Raw genomic sequence first — 16,218 nt, 5'->3', positions numbered from 1 at the left:
GGGTAATGCCAGGAGAAAGCAAGTTCAAGGCAAATTAAAAGAAACTGATGCAAATATATTGCAGGATGAATTAGGCTGGATATGGAACCTTAGCAGAACACGGGTCAAGATTTGAACTTCAGCCCCTGTTCCCAGGGACTGCTATATAATTCTCAATCACTATAATGACAAACAACAACTCTTACTGACAGCAATCTATTTCAGGTAAGGAGGGCTGTGCAAAGGCAAAGGTATGGCTTTGAATCTTCCCAGGTAGGGAAGGGCACTGAGCCGAGACTCCCGTACTTTGAACAAGTGCCCTAACACCCATCTAAAGAAGAAAAAAGAATGTGCTGCCACTTTTGAAAGCAGTTATATGTATTATGGAAAGCCAATCCTGAACTCTGGAACTACTTAAGATTTCAGAGGAGAAAGAGAGGCAGGAGTACTTAGCTTGGATCATCCTAGCAGGACCTATGCTCTGAGGTGCTTTGTCCTGTCAAGACGTGCTGAAGACATTGTTAACTTGGGAACTTTAACATCCAAAATTACAGGTAATATGGCAACTTTAATGGACAGTTGAGTTGAGATTTTGAGGATTTCATTTGGATTTATGTCTGCAATCCCCTAAGTGCCATTTATTTTGCATGTCAGTTCATGACCATACAAGAAGTCTAATTTAAATTCTCTGGATCTTTGATGCAACTGAGATTGCAATTGTTTCTATGCTTTTTTAGGCTTTGGATTGGCAACTTCCCATGCAGTCCCATATTCACAGGCTTTGCTGGTGTTTCTGAGCCAGTTTACAGAATAGGCACCATATATTTTATATATCAATAATGAATAATAGAGATATACAGATCTGTTTTAACTTTAAAGAAGGTTTAAGGTTAAAAACAGCAAAATTTGCTTTATGTAACAGAACAAGAATTAAATTCAGGCTCTTTTCCGTATGCTAACAGCAATAACACATAGAACATTCACTCATTGGCTCATATATCAAGACACATTGTCTCTATTGTTCGTGCTTTTCACAAGATGGCCTTAAAATAGAACTCTGATTCTGATGTATTCAGGAAAAAAAAAAAAAAAAAGATGAAAAATCCTATTTGTAAACAACACTAAGAATATTTGGAGAGCCAAGCAGAAAATCCAGCATTTAATTTTAAAATAAAACTAGAATTTAAAGGAAGATAAACCAAAAAAGTTTACACTTAAATTTTATTTAGCATTCCCTTTCATGTAATATTTGCCCAGTGATAACATTATGAGTTGAACTGTATTCCAGTATTAGTGAAAGAATGTTTTTGTTTTTTTTTTTTGTCTTGCGGAAGAAACTCTCAAAGGTCAGCAACTGTAATTCAAGGTCAAAATTTCTCCTGACTCTTGTTCTCTTCAGATAGGAGCTGGTTTAAAACACTGCTCTGCTTGAGAGCTTTTAGGTTGGCTATATCTTCACTTACAACAGGGATATCTTCACTCTGATTTTCAGTTATCAGATCTTCACTGTCTGACAATGTACACAGGAGCGTATCATTTTCATAGGTAGGAAAATAATACCTGAAAGCAACAAGGCATAATTACTGGATAGTCACATATTTTGTTTGAAAGAGGTAGAGCATATTTTGAGATTAGATTTTAAAAAAGGAAAAATGAGAAAGTTTGGTTGTCTGCAATGAGAATAAACAGCACACCCCCAAAAAATCAGCTGGCATGTACATCTTAGAAGAGTCATACAGAAGAACTGGCAACAGACAAGTCTTTCACCCTAGTTCTTCACCTGTATGTTGTCACAACTGAGGGCACAGATCCAGATTTGTCCCACAACAAATGCTGAACAGAGATGTTTCAGTGAGAACACTCCCTGTGCTTTACCACCTATGGCATCATCCCCCTCGGCCTGTTCAGCCTACTGACAACTGGAATCAGTGTTATGTTATGCTCTCTTTCTCTTTGCTATGGAGAAAACTAAGGGTAAACAACCAACTTATTTTGATGTCTAAAGTTATGTAGAAATTATGCATATATATATGTATTAGAAATGCAAAAGAAAGGGGTTTGATTTGGTTCTAGAACTATATGGCCAGAGCACATCTTTACTAGCAATGAAATACATGTCAGATGCCCATCCCAGGCATGATCTGCATCTATGTAGGGAGCTAATGACTGGAAGAATCTCGTGCCTGCAAGTGGGGCATCTGAGATGTCACTCTGGTGCACAGATTCAACCTTGGTTCTACCAGGAGGGAAAGTGCTCTGAGTGCACCACATATGCCTTTCACCGTTCACTGCACAACTGCAAATACAGACAAAAGACAGTCTTGCAAAAATAAACCTCTCTAGCATACTGACTTGACAGTGCAGACACAATTTACGAGGATAGTGCATCCTGGATGCAACTGGAAATGCAGTATCACATGTTCATTTTAGCTTCAGACAGTACAAGGATTTATAACTCTGAGTAGTTTTGAAACCACTTATTATTTAATCTGTGACAGTAGAGCTGGGGAGCTCAGGGCACTGCTGCACTGGCAAAACCCAGAAGTTTCAACCTATTGTTTTACAGACATTATGACCTAACAGTAAAATGCTGGAAGAAACATGTGTGCCCTTACTGTGGTTGATCCCATGTAGACCTGGCTGGCAGGAAGGTAATGTGTTCGGTCTCTTCCATATGACTTATCAATCCTCCTTTAGACTGAAATTTCTCCTGGCAGTTGTAACAACGACAATGATGGATTTCTCTTCGGATGAAGTTCACTAGCTTTACTTGCTGATAAAATTTCAGACCTGGGAGAGACGGGAGCGAACAAGCACTTGAGGAACATGAAACTTAATTTACAAATGCTTTTTTGGATTAAGCACGAAGGCTGATAAGGGCTTACTGAAGACCAGCCCTATATGAATGCTGTAACTGAACAAATTAACTGAACAAATGCTTTTTCCCAGCTGCAGGGGAACTAGCTCTTCTTTTAATGTAAAAATTGCAAATGCCTTGCTTCCTCTCAGTCTATGGCAGAAAGCAAACTTTGGTCAAACACAGATTGGAGCACAGCCTTCTAACTTGAAAGCGGGTTTTAACAAGAACAACAACAACAACAACAATACTACTACTACTACTACTACTACTAATTCTAGGGCTCCAGCAGCCAGACCTGGGACTCATAGAGTAGGTATTTGTAGAAGCTACTCTGCAAAAGAATCCAATGGTTTTAATGAAAATATCACACGTACTTGCCACTAACGACCATTTCAGAAAAACAGTGTTATTGGTGTTCTTCTGTAAGCTGGCAGAAACAGTTTCCACAATGGAAAAGTTAAATGCCCAAACAAAAATCAAACTGGTATGGTTGTTTTCCACTACTCTTATGATGTGTTTTTCTCCACACTAGTGGCAAATGCTGACAATTACAACATCTCTTACTCACCATGCTCTGACTTTATTTTAGGAAAGTCAAATCCATGCGATTTCTGGAGGGGGAAAAAAAAAAAAAAGGAAAGAATAAAATACCTTATTTCCACTACTTCTACTTTTCCAAGTTAAAAACAGCTCAGCTTTTTGTAGACTGACACAGACAATATGCATATAGACATGCAAACATTAATACATGAAATAACCCCCCAAAAGTTTTGTTTCATCAGAAACTTTCATATTCTGTTAAACTGTAATGCTCCTGTTAAATACTTTATTAAAACTGAAACACAAATGCTAACTATCAAATGTATTAAATCATCGAGTCGCTGTAATATTAAAGATGCTACCTCTTTATTGTCTGTACACTCACAGGTTATAGCTAGTCATACTCTCAATGTAAAACTTGACTCCTCTGTATATTTTAGAGAACAGATGTTAGAGATGCATGCAGCTGTTTAGTTCTGTGCTAAAGAGGGCATTTGAATGCAGCAGCTGATTTGATCTTACGATGCTACAATCTTACTTTTTAATGCCAAACTGATGAAAAAACTGGTATTTAAAACAAGTCGTACCTGCATGTGAAGATACAATTTTTCTGTGGTGTCTGCTTGTTGTTCACAGAACAGGCAAACTGCACACACAGGATGTTCTTCCCAGTCAGACCAGTCTCTTATGATTAAGAGTCAAAAAGATTCATTTAGGAAAAGAGAAGAGACATTTTGTGAAAGGGTACTTCAGATTCTGCATTCACAGCACTAGAACTAAATCCAGAGAAACTGAACACTTTCAGGGGTTGGGAGGGACAGCGTGGATTTAGAGACGGATACATGATTAGAAACTGGTTTACAGTCTAAAAAAATGACAAGTTCAAGAATAACTGAACAGTTATTATTGGGTAATTCCTGTGCTGACAAGCAGTAAGTTCTACTTGAATTTGAGTGCACTTACAAACAGGATCTTAACTTCAGTTTCCATGCCACCAAAGACATAATCATCAGGCAGAGTTCACTCTGTTATTTACTTACCAAATATTATTATTATTCCTGAAGGAGACACTAATTTATGCTACATTTAGACATGCACGCAGAGAATACTTTACCAACACATCTATCTAGCACTTCAATACTGCTGAGAGATAGAAATATTATTGCAATCATGTATAATCAAGTAAAATTAAGCTGAAGTCACAGACAGAACCAGGAAGGTCAGAGACCCTGATAGCCACAACTTATTTCCAGCTGATTCAATTCTATATGGCCAAGAAATCCACCTCTGCAGTGATCTGAGGGCCTGGACCACAGAAGAATGGAGAGAGGTGCATGCTGCCCTCAGTCAGCACTGTTGAGAAGTTTCCTTCAAAATCCTGTTATCAGACTTTTTCATACTGTTTCCTTCTCATGCTGACACTGTTGATGCTTATTCTTGATTTTTAAATTTGAGCAAAATCCATTCAACCATTTTTTAATACAAAAGTAAAAAAAAAATATTGTTTTGCCTACATCATTACAAACCCAAAAGGCTGTTGTTTGAGCTATAGGCAAACGAAAAATAGGCTTGTGATTGAAATATGAAATTTACAGGCCTTGTTGTGAAGTGTCTCTGACAAGAACAATTTGGAGTTGATTTGACTGACTTAAATTAATTTTCCCTGTAACTATTTTCAACAATAATGGTCTTGCAGGTCTTTATAATGGGCACATAAGTAACTCTTACTCTTCTAGGTTATCTAGTAATTCCCGGTCATCCTCTGACTGTATTTCTTCCCAGGACTTTCCAAATTCCTAGGAAGAAAAAAGAAAAGAAAAAGAAAAAACATTTCTTGATTTACATCAAATTTTATGTATCAATTGAATAAACACCTGGATAGTCACAATCAACATTTTATTTTGGATCACTTTGGTATTTCTGTCAGTTAAAGGTGGTCATACAACACTGCTTTAGTAATATTTTTAAAAATAACAATTTGTTTTGTCTTTTGATGGGGCACTCCCCGCGGTACATCTGGGAAGAAGATTATTTGGCACAGAGCTCTCAAGAAGAGGATTGAAACCGTGTAAAAGTAGAGTGTCGCAACACTACCAAGATGTTCCCAAAGTACATATTGTTATCACTGTCTCAAGTTTGCCATCACACTTGCTCAGTCCAACCTCCCTACCTTGCTCTTCATGCAGCATATGCTGCTTAAACAATGCAGCTATCACACCTGACACTTTAGTTGGCATAGCTACACCAGTCAGTGCTCGTACCTTGTACAATGTCGTGTCAGTAAAAACACATGGTGTAAACCTAGCTAGAGAGTACTCCAGAAGGGTAGTAAGGAGCCAGGGCATAGATCTCTGAGCAGACTTCAGTTTCTCTTCCATCCTCTTCTCAGACGTGAATGTAAGCACATGCATTCATGGTGTTCTACTCTTCCTTTTACTTTCTGTGCTGTTTATTTGTATCTTAAAGACCTTCAGCGCAAAGTATATCACCATACATTTGTGCAGCGCTCAGCACAATGGCAAGCACTCTCAGCATGACTGTGATATAAATAACAAGCAATAAAAAGCTGAAGCACTCTACTGAAATACCAGCAGTGATCTTTAGCTAGTGTTTTTCTTTCCTCTGATTCTTCCTGCCTTTAAAAATAAACCAGAGCAAACTAACCAGTAATCAAAATAGTGTTTTTGAACTCATACTTTTGATGGCTGTGAAGGATTCACAAAGATCATAGTTAATGATCTTGTCTCCATTTAAAAAAAATAAAAGGCAGCTGCTAAAAATATCATTCTTTCATTTATTTCATTCAAATATTCCCTCTGATAAATATATTTAATAACATCCTTCGTAAGTGCTATTATTGCTTTTATAGTTGTTTGGAAAAAGAAGGAAAAGATAGCCATCATTTAACAATTTAATGAGAATTTTCAAAGCTGTTAGTGTCTATCAGGTAAATGATAAACAAGTGTCTCTAGATGGCTCTAAACATAATGTCATCATATATTACAGAATGAAAATTCAGTAATTAATTCAGTGATGCTACATGGTAGTGTGTAAACTCTCTGAGTTACAGGGGAGACTCATTAATGTCACCATTACTGTGAGATAACATGAAACCATTAACGCCTCTCACCACATGTTCTCCCAGCTGCACACTAGTCTCCTATGGCTGTTAATGTTAACACCTTAACGAGAGGATAGCAGCTCACAAGCACTGCAAAATGAAGATGAATGCTCACTATTCTTCCCCTTACCACCTTGAAGTATATATGCACAAAAGAGTATGTTCAAAACAGCAGTTAACATTAAGCTTCACCTTTTAATTAAAGGTGAAAGGGGGAAAACCACATACAAGCTTTGCTATTGATGCTGTTTCTTTATGGTGTTTCTGTGAAGAAGCCAGAGAAGAATCTTATAAGAGGTCTCTGTTTTCCTCATCTATTTATAGTCAGAGGAGAAAAAAAAAAAAAAAAAGCAAAAGCTAATCAGGTCTTGTATCACTGGAAAATTGCATAGTGAATGGATAACCAGGGATACTGTGATGAAAGTGCCAAGAGACTGAAGCTGAGGGTGGGAAAGAGTTCTTATAAACATTCTTAAAGCTCTTCCAGTTTTTTTAATTTTTCTTTTTTTTTTAAAAATACTTTTAAAATTCTGCAGCTTGATGGGCATTTGGAACCAAGGGTGCCTTTGTTAAGTATTCCACTTCCCTTGCTCTTTCATCTGACATGCAAGAGCTCCCAGCAATCATCTCTAGAGATTTCCAAGAAAATCTAACAAAACCAGAGAAAAAACTAGACTTGACATTATTAATGGTTCAAACAGTAGAAAACACATAATTTTAAAAACTGCAGGCCTTGCTATATATCCAATGAAACCCAGCTTTTTTAAAAAAATACTTCCTGTGTATCTCACAGAGAGGAGGTTCCTATAGAAAATAGTTTGATTTCCTCCTCCAAAATGAAGTCTAAATGCACAGAAATGAATTGACTCACAGACAATTTATCTTCTCAACTTGAGCATGGTTTTAAGGGTTCTACAGGAGGAAGGTCTGTGTGCTTCACTGAGGCAACACACCCCGACTTGAGAATAAGTGCTGAGATGGGAGAAACTAGAAACAGCAGCTGGTATCTCAAGCAGTCTTCCCAACAGAGCAGTTACTGAACTACATGCAAATGCAGTTCCAGGCCTGTGGAGCTCAGAAACTCCAAACAGATGCTGCTTTCCCCTGCAAATTTCCTCTCACCCTTCTCACCTGCTTTACTGCAATCATCTGAATTGCTTTATATTGCTGAAGAACTCAAGATGCTTTAACACACATAAGAGATGGTCTTACCCCAACATTAGTTAATACACAACGGATGAATTTTAATATGAAGTGTTCCACTACTGGGGGGAGGATTTTACTAAGTCTTGAACTATCACTGGATGATGAAGGGATTTCCTTTACTATTTTACAAAATAAATACTGCATAAGTCAAAACAGGCTAAATATAAATAGTAACCTCCATAACAAAACATTCTTCCCCTGGCCTCCAACAGATAATAATGATGATTTAGGGCTTGGCAATAAGGAGAAAACATCTTTTTATATTTGAGGAAAAGTAAGGGCTTTATGAAACAAGTTTTATAGTAACAGGTACAATTTTCAGATATCTAGCTTAGTCATAAGTGCATTCATTATAGCGATGTTACATTACTACAGATACATGCCATTAGTCAATTTGAAAATAAACACCTGTACTTCCTACCAAGGATACTCTACACTTAAAGTGCTGCTGGTAACAATCAGGTGAATGCAGAATGGAAGGCCCTGTCAGTCTGGGTCTGTCTCAGTTCCTTGGGCTGGGAATAAGAGAGTTTTAGTACTGTCTTCTGTTCTTTTGTGGCTTCCAGCAGGGCCCACAGACTACAAAGTACTTCCCTCCATTTTTTCTTGGCTCTGCGCAAGGTGAGTCATGGGGCCACAGCCTAACACAGGCAGAGAAACAAGAAAATTAAGTGGGAAGTTTTTTTGAAGAAAAGAAAAATAAGGTAGCCTAGATATATATCTTGGTTGCATTATTGCTCAGTTCTTCACCTTCTACTATCATTTGGTCTTTTTCAATTTACACTTTAAGCCTTGCTAAACAGGATTGGTATCATCTTGCATACGTAGACAATATTGACAAAAGACCTCCAAATCTACTGGGGAAGTGACCCCACTGCCTTTCAAGTAATTTTCATAATTGCAAAACTCCCACTCTAATTTAATGTAACTATCTAATAATAAACTTTTGATACTTGCTTATGAAAGAAATCTATTATACATGCACATGACCAAAAAAGCTTCCACTCCTACTAAAGATAATTTGTGATACTATTATCTTAACTCTAAACTATGAGCAACAGTACCTGTCAATAATATGGGATAGACAAATCAAAGCAGCTTGTAGGTCATGACAGAAGTCATAGAGAGTCTCAGAATACAAAAATATTTGCAAAGAAATTTGCATTTATATTACTCATTGCTATGCCAAATTGGAAATTTGGGGGAGGGAATTACCAACACGTAGACATAAATGTAACTTATGTTATAGAAACAGATTCTCACAACTGCACTAAGAACACAAGTGAAACGAAAAGCAGAATGGAGGGAAAGGAATAAGGCAGGCAAGCCTACTGCTCTAAATGAAATCAATGGGAGCTTTGCCATCAGCTTAAAAACGCAAGTAAGAACTGGCGAGAAGATCATGAGGCAATCCAGCAGACATTCTCAGGACATCTGAACAAAAAGCCCTTAAAACCTCTCAGTACAAAAGCCACAAAATAAAGGAAACTGCCAGTTCCAGCTTAATAAGACTATTTTACGCAGTGCTTGGTAAAGATAACATGTAATGGAAAATTATAAAAAAAGGGCAATAAAGTCTGTAAGATGGTTGTACTAAAGAACTATTAATTTAAATAGCTTAAGATCCAGCTGCTGATAGAGAAGCTTTATGGTGCACGTCCTGAAAGTAAAGTGGATAAGACTGTGATAATATTGCTGTTTATTGTTAGAGACCTACTTAGTCTTATGGTCTCTTTATGATGAAAACAAACTTGATCAAACTGGCATATAGCAAGATCCTTCTTGTATTCTCAAAATTCAAACTTTTATGTGAAAATATATAAAAAATAGATTTTTAGGTCAAGATGAATTCAGTAGTAAATTCTGAAACAGTACATCTGTCATTTCAGATAAGATATCTAATCCATGCCTGTGCCTGTGAAATTCCCTAATTTCCCTGGACATTTAAAGCAGTGCAAAGCACAGATCTTTAAGACTCATTGAGAAGTCGGTAAAGCTTGATACTACACATTAAAAAGAAAATCCTTTAGTAAATTGTGAGGTGCTGGGGGAGAGGATGCACAATCACTACATCATGTCATTACAGAAAGCAGACCTTGCATAACATCTAGAATTTACTGAGTATAGACTCAGCTCAAAAAAAAATGAATCCTATCACATTAATATAATCTATTGGAGATTACATTTGCGCAGTAGAGAAAAATGTTATTTTGCCTTACATGTAAAGGCCAATCTACTGAACCTCCAGTGAACAAATTAAAGTTCTTCCCTTTAATGTTCTTCTCCTTTGTGCAAAAATAAAAGGTTTACCAGGGACTATTTTGAAAGCAAATACTTTCTACTATGTAGTAATTATCCTAAAAATTTAACGTTAATGAAAAATTTAAACTCATGCAACATTAGTGTGCAAACACACATCTTATAGCGAACTATTTTATAAGTGTTTAAGACACAGTTTTCAGTCTGTTTTTATTCTTTATTTAAAAAAAATTATCCTTTCTTTCAAAGAAGAAATGTCAGCAGTTCTGATATGGCTACAGTTTGAAGGATCAGAAAGACTGAGTAGAAACAGTCTGCTGAGTGGAATGCAGTGAAAGACAACTGAAAATGTGTAGAAAGAAAACATGGATGTAGCAGAGTGTATAGAGCCAGACAAAGAATTGTGATCATTCAAAGTATGTCCCAGAAGAAGCACTGGCAGCACACTGGTACAAACCTTGCGCATGCAGACCCTGCTGTCCAAATTTAAACATTTTGGTGGTTTGACATATCTTATTTGAATTATGTTTACCATCCTCTATTGGTAATAGCAAGGACCTGAAAAATACATCTCTAAGTGATGTTGCTAAGTGATCAATACCTGAATTGGTTCAGGCTGGCATGAGAAGTTACTCTGCAAAGTCCTGCCCAGAATACCAGCAATAACTAAGGAGGACCCAGGCCCTGACTTCAGCACTGTCCTGTGACTGCCCATACAATTTAATCTGCATGTTCTGTGGCCATGCCAGCACCACTACCCAGACAATGCCTGGATGTGGTTCAAGAGGCGTACAAGCCACCGATCATTCTCAGTAGGCAGCATGGAGCAACTGGAAAGAGTGGGAAAAGAGGTTAGGTATATGAGTATTAGCTTTGCTGCTATATTTACTTTGTCATAGTCTGCTTATTAACATGACACAGCCACTGTGTCTGCACTGATGTTATAACCTCCCTGTATGTCTCTAAAATTTCTGAAGGAGTATCACATGGTTCCCTGTGCTTCTGAGCAGTCATCTAACTCAATTTTTGGATCAAAGCTGGGACAGATTCAAATCTGAACAATGAATGCAAGTTAGAGACAGAAAGTAATTTAAAGGGGATGCCAAGTTCTGAAAACATAAGATTCCCTGCAGGACTAGCAGAGAAGAACCGAACTATTAAGATAACTTAAAACAATTACAATGTTAAATTCAAGTCTGTTAACTTGCAAGGAAGAAGGGAATTGCCAGTTATGTTGAGCAGCTGAGAACATCTATTCTTCAGAGCTTCGCAACTTTTTTGCCACTGCACAGCAAATATAGGTCATTTTTTAAAGCAGTGATATTTGAATATCTAGAAAAGAAAATATAAGCCTCAGATCACTGATTTTTGGAAGGAAAGTATACAGGATCACAGAGGGAATTCACTCCATCTTGGGTAGAAGGGACTTGGCAGAGCATTAAACATTCAACTTTTTGTTCTTAAAGTAAAAACCCAGGGAGAAAAATTAATGGGAAAGAGTAGGTAAAACTGTCAAGGATGCCTATTTATAACCTAGATATTAACACATGCAGAAGGCACAAAGACTAGTTCCGATGAAATACAGTTATTTGTGGGACAGAATGTAGCAGCTTTTGAAGCAGTTCCTATATTCATGAGTTGAAGACAGCAAGTGAAAATCTATTACACACACATGCATACCCACTCTCAAAGGTCTGAGATAAAAAATATTAAAACCATGCAACATACACATACCTGGAGGCTAAACATGAACACTTACTTTTTCTTTCATCTATGTATCTTTCATTTTCCTCCTCTTTGCATTTAATTTATACTCTGAAGAGCACTTCCAGCTTAAGGTTTGGAGAAAACAAGCTCAAAGCCAATAGCGTTCAAGTTAGACCTTCATTTACTTCGTTACTCATTTTCCCTTCTGATTATTACAGCAGAGACTGAGCACTAATGACATGATGATTAGCATCTCTTCAAGCTGCATTCTTGCATCTCTCAAAATCAATTCTCAACAACAAATGTTTACTATTCCTTAGTTTAACAATTATCCAGAATATCATACCATAAATGAGCATATTTCTTAAGAGTCCTTCAATTGATTTTTGACCTTTGTACTAATTGCTGGTTTTGAATTACTCACTTTTAACAAGATATTGTCTGTATCTCTTTATTCAATTCACTAATTATTCATAGAACCACTTACCAAGTAATTAATGATATAAAATTTGTCATATTCTTTGTTTTTGGCATTGATTCTGCGATGTTGCTTCTTTCTCATGTGATCTTTAAGTGTGTTTTTGTCTCTGAAGACTTTTTCACAGTATAAACATTGCAAACTAAGATAAAAAGGTAAACAGGTCAACACATTAAAACAAAAACAGTACAAGATAACATCCTTAAGTAAGTTGGACATATATACAGTAAGATTAATCCTAAGCATGTGAGAGCAACCTGAATGAAAAAGAAAGTTTATCTGAAAAAAAAAAAATCCTAGATCACAGTAGAATCAATCAAACACAGAGATGACAAAAATGACATAAAATGAAAATACAGACAATAAAAAAGTATACTGTTTGCCCCATATGCAAAATGGGAGAAAAGCCTGATTACCCCAAGTTGTCCCACCAGGGCATGGGAGGACTGCTGATTGGTCTACATGTGAACTCTTAACTCAGTATGCACTTATACTGCCATCCAACCCATCAGTAACTGTTTCTTTGTAATTTAGAGTGAAAAAACCCTAACTCTGAATGTGCTCCATATCTTTATAAACAATTTAAATTAGCTAAACAGAAAGTTTTATAATTCTAACTCAACAGACAGGCTAAATGAATGTTTGCTAGAGTGATCAATGGGTTTTGCAATCCTGAGAAATCAAATTTAGTAAATAAATTCATATATATATATACACACACAGGTGTGTATATATATAATTCATGTATATGTATATACATACATACCTATATGTACATACATATATAGAACATGAATTATTATACATATACACACACATTACTTAGGAATGTGAAAACATTAATTCACAAATGAGAATTTTTCCACAGTATGTCTTCCAGAGCAATTCAAACAAACCAGAAATACAGGCACTGTCTTGAATTCTCCATTACAAGTACAGTAAAATAATTGTTCTCTCCACTGTAGTATCGACTGACAACTGAAAGTTGAGCCTATAAAAGCATTGAGTCGAGTCTCTTGACTCAGACAGTGGACCATGAGGACAGTAATCTGCATTTCAGTCTTGTTGTGGTTTAGTTCCAGCTGGCAACTAAGCACCACACAGCCGCTCACTTGCTCCCCTGCCCAGCAGGATGGGGGGCAAGGGGAAGAGAATTGAAAGGATACAAGTGAGAAAACTTGTGGGTTGAGATAAGAACAGTTTTACAATAGAAATGAAATAAAATAAATAATTGTTATTAATATAATAACAAAAAGGAAAATAACAAGGAGAGAGAAATAAAACCCAAGAAAGACAAGTGATGCAAATGAAAACAATTCCTCACTACCAGCTGACCGATGTCCAGCCAGTCCCAGAGCAGCAGCCCCCTGGCCAACCCTCCCCTGATTTATTGCTGAGCATGATGCCACGTGGTCTGGGACATTCCTTTGGTCAGTTGGGGTCAGCTGTCCCAGCTATGCCCCCTCCCAACTTGTTGTGGACCCCCAGCCTACTTGCTGGGGTGAAGAGCAGCAAAAGCCTTGACTTTAGTGCTACTAGGAAGAAAATTAATTCTATCCCAGCTGAAACCAGGACAGTGAGCAAGGTACCTCAGTGCACCAGGCAACACCTATGACAACATAAAAGGCATTTTTAATACATCTTCATTTCTGACAGAAGTTAATCTGTATCTACTGTGGCTGCACATTCTTTTTCAGGCCAAAGACTAAATTAGAGAGTACTGTTGGCTTTCCCATCCTTTGAATCTCTTCTCTACTTTTTTTTTTTCAGATGTACAAACCAGTGGATCCTAAGTTTACTTGGAAGTACATTGAATCTACTTTCTATATCTCAACTTTCACAAATCCCAGTGTTCTGAGGCTTTATATAACTAAGCCTAAGATTTAAGATTTAGGTATTTTTTTTCTACAGTCTTTGATTACATATTGTATTAAAATCTAATAAAATTGTTAAAGCTACAGTTTCACTCTTAAGAAAGTTCGTTGCCTGCTAGAACCCAAGTAATATTTGTGGCATACTTTATGTTGTCCCATTTATGAAATTCATAAAGGGCACTTAGATACTTGCAAAAGAAACTCAAAGTGAAGAGTTTCTTGCTCTTTGCTACTCAAGTTCTCCCAAATTCCTTTTTAACTTCTTCAGCCATCTCAGGTTTACATGTTTCTGAGGCAGCACATACAGTAGCTTTCCCCTTCTGCTCTGGGATGTACTCAGTAAGCAGTAGAGAAGGGAGAGAAGCAAACGAAGTTTGGCATAAGAACTCTTTACTTAGTGATTAAAGAGATGTTTAGCAAAAAGATCATTATGATGAGAAAGAAGAACATTAAGTTATGAGAAAAAGGGATATGCTATTATTGATGTCAGTGGAAACTGTGCAATGCGTAAGAAAAAAAGCACTGCGCAACTCCATTTTCCCAGCAAAAACATGCTACAAATTGTTATGAAATAGCTTCCAGTAAGGCAAGAAAAAGCCTTCTAAGAGCACTCACAATAAACTTACATTCTGTCTTTGCTTCTTTTTAACTAACCAAGTGTGATGGGTTTGTGTGTGTGACGGGGGTTTTCGGTAGCAGGGAAGAGGGCTACAGTGGTGGCCCCTGTGAGAAGCTTCTCGAAGCTCTCTCGGCACCAAGTCAGATCCACCTCAGGCCAGGGCCAAGCCAATTAGTGACGGTGGCTGCGCCTCTGTGATAACGTATTTAAGAAGGGTAATCTGGGAGGAGGAGTGGGAGTTGAGGAGTTGTGAAGAAGACACCTATGAAAACACCGAGGTCAGTGTATGAAAGGAGGAGGAGGGAGGCTCGCTGGAGCAGAGACTCCCCTGAAGCCTGTGGTGAGAGGGCAGGCCGTCCCCCGTCACCCATGGAGGTCCACAGTGGAGCTGATGCCAACCTGAATCTCATAGAGGACTGAATACCGGAGCAGGTGGCTGTGCCCAAAGAAGACCAGGACTCTGTGGGAAGCCCCTGCTGTTGTAGTTTAGTGCTGGGAGGACTGCAACATGTGGTGGGGACCCATGTTGGAGCAGCTCAGGAAGAGTTGTAGCCCGTGGTAAGGACTCATGTCGGAGAAAGTTCGTGGAAGACTGTCTCCCGTGAGAGCGGCCCTGTGATAGAGCAGGGGAAGAGTGCAAGGAGTCCTCCTCCTGAGGAGGAAGAAGTGGTGGGACTGACCGTAACCTCCATTCCCTCTCACCCTGCTCTGCTTGGTGGGAGGAGGTAGAGAAACTGGAGCAAAGCTGAGCCCAGGAAGAAGGGAGAGGATAGAGGGAAGGTGTGTTTAAGACATGATTATAATTCCTACTGTCCTATTCTGTTTGTTACGTGTTGCTGTTGGTGGTGTTTGAATTAAATTGATGTTCTTTTCTTCCTCTAAGGAGTCAGTCTCTTGCCTGAGACAGTAATGGGTGAGTTATCCCTCCCTGTCCTTATCTTGATTCCCGAGCCTCTTACTCTATTTTCTCATTCCCATTTCTGAGTGGGAAGGGGTCAGTGAGCTGCTGCATAGTCCTCAGTTGCGCTCTGGGCTCAAACCAGGACACCACGAATGCTGAATTAATTTAAATTAAATTTATTTCCAAGGTTAAAAGAAATATGATTTAAGTCCAACTAAAAAAACAAACAAACAAACAAACAAACGAAAAACTACTTACTTATCAAGTTTCTCCTGTAACACAGCCAAAAACTCATAGCAATTCACAATGTTATCTGGCAGCCCAATGTTAAAAGCATGCTCTCTTGCCATATGATTGAGAAGGACAGATCTACCAAAGACATTCAATAAGAACATTACACATTTTTGAGTACATATGAGAATTATTCAATTAGTGTCTTGAAATAAAACAACTTCTCTAAAAATGCATAAAATTCCACATTAAATAAACAATAATAGTGTTTCTGCCACTGCTAGAAAAAAAAGAATGCAACTTCATTGAAATAGGAAGTTTTCAATTTCAGCTCTGATGAGCATTCAGTAACATTTCAACTCCTTAATCCCTGCATGCATGAAATATAATCCTTTCAATGAAAACTACAATATAGATCATTTTCACCCTGTTAGCAAAGCTCA

General features: G+C 37.7%; 1 protein-coding gene across 2 annotated transcripts in view; it reads right to left on the bottom strand.

The window, feature by feature from the left end:
* Nucleotides 1-1,186: 1,186 nt before the first annotated feature.
* The window catches only part of ZNF277 (zinc finger protein 277), a 57,893-nt gene continuing 42,861 nt past the window's right edge, over nt 1,187-16,218 (bottom strand). For both annotated transcript variants that reach the window (XM_042793334.1, XM_032998788.2), the window contains exons 6-12: nt 15,803-15,913; nt 12,160-12,292; nt 5,108-5,175; nt 3,967-4,063; nt 3,408-3,450; nt 2,595-2,769; nt 1,187-1,539 (exon numbers count right to left, since the gene is read on the bottom strand). In XM_042793334.1, the coding sequence (XP_042649268.1) occupies nt 1,347-1,539; nt 2,595-2,769; nt 3,408-3,450; nt 3,967-4,063; nt 5,108-5,175; nt 12,160-12,292; nt 15,803-15,913 (820 nt within the window). In that variant the 3' untranslated portion in view covers nt 1,187-1,346. The remainder of the gene's footprint in view (nt 1,540-2,594; nt 2,770-3,407; nt 3,451-3,966; nt 4,064-5,107; nt 5,176-12,159; nt 12,293-15,802; nt 15,914-16,218) is intronic.

Source organism: Tyto alba, unplaced genomic scaffold (genome assembly GCF_018691265.1).
Source record: "Tyto alba isolate M040663 unplaced genomic scaffold, T.alba_DEE_v4.0 Super-Scaffold_2, whole genome shotgun sequence".
Classification (NCBI taxonomy): domain Eukaryota; kingdom Metazoa; phylum Chordata; class Aves; order Strigiformes; family Tytonidae; genus Tyto; species Tyto alba.
This window is presented reverse-complemented; position numbering and strand designations above follow the sequence as displayed.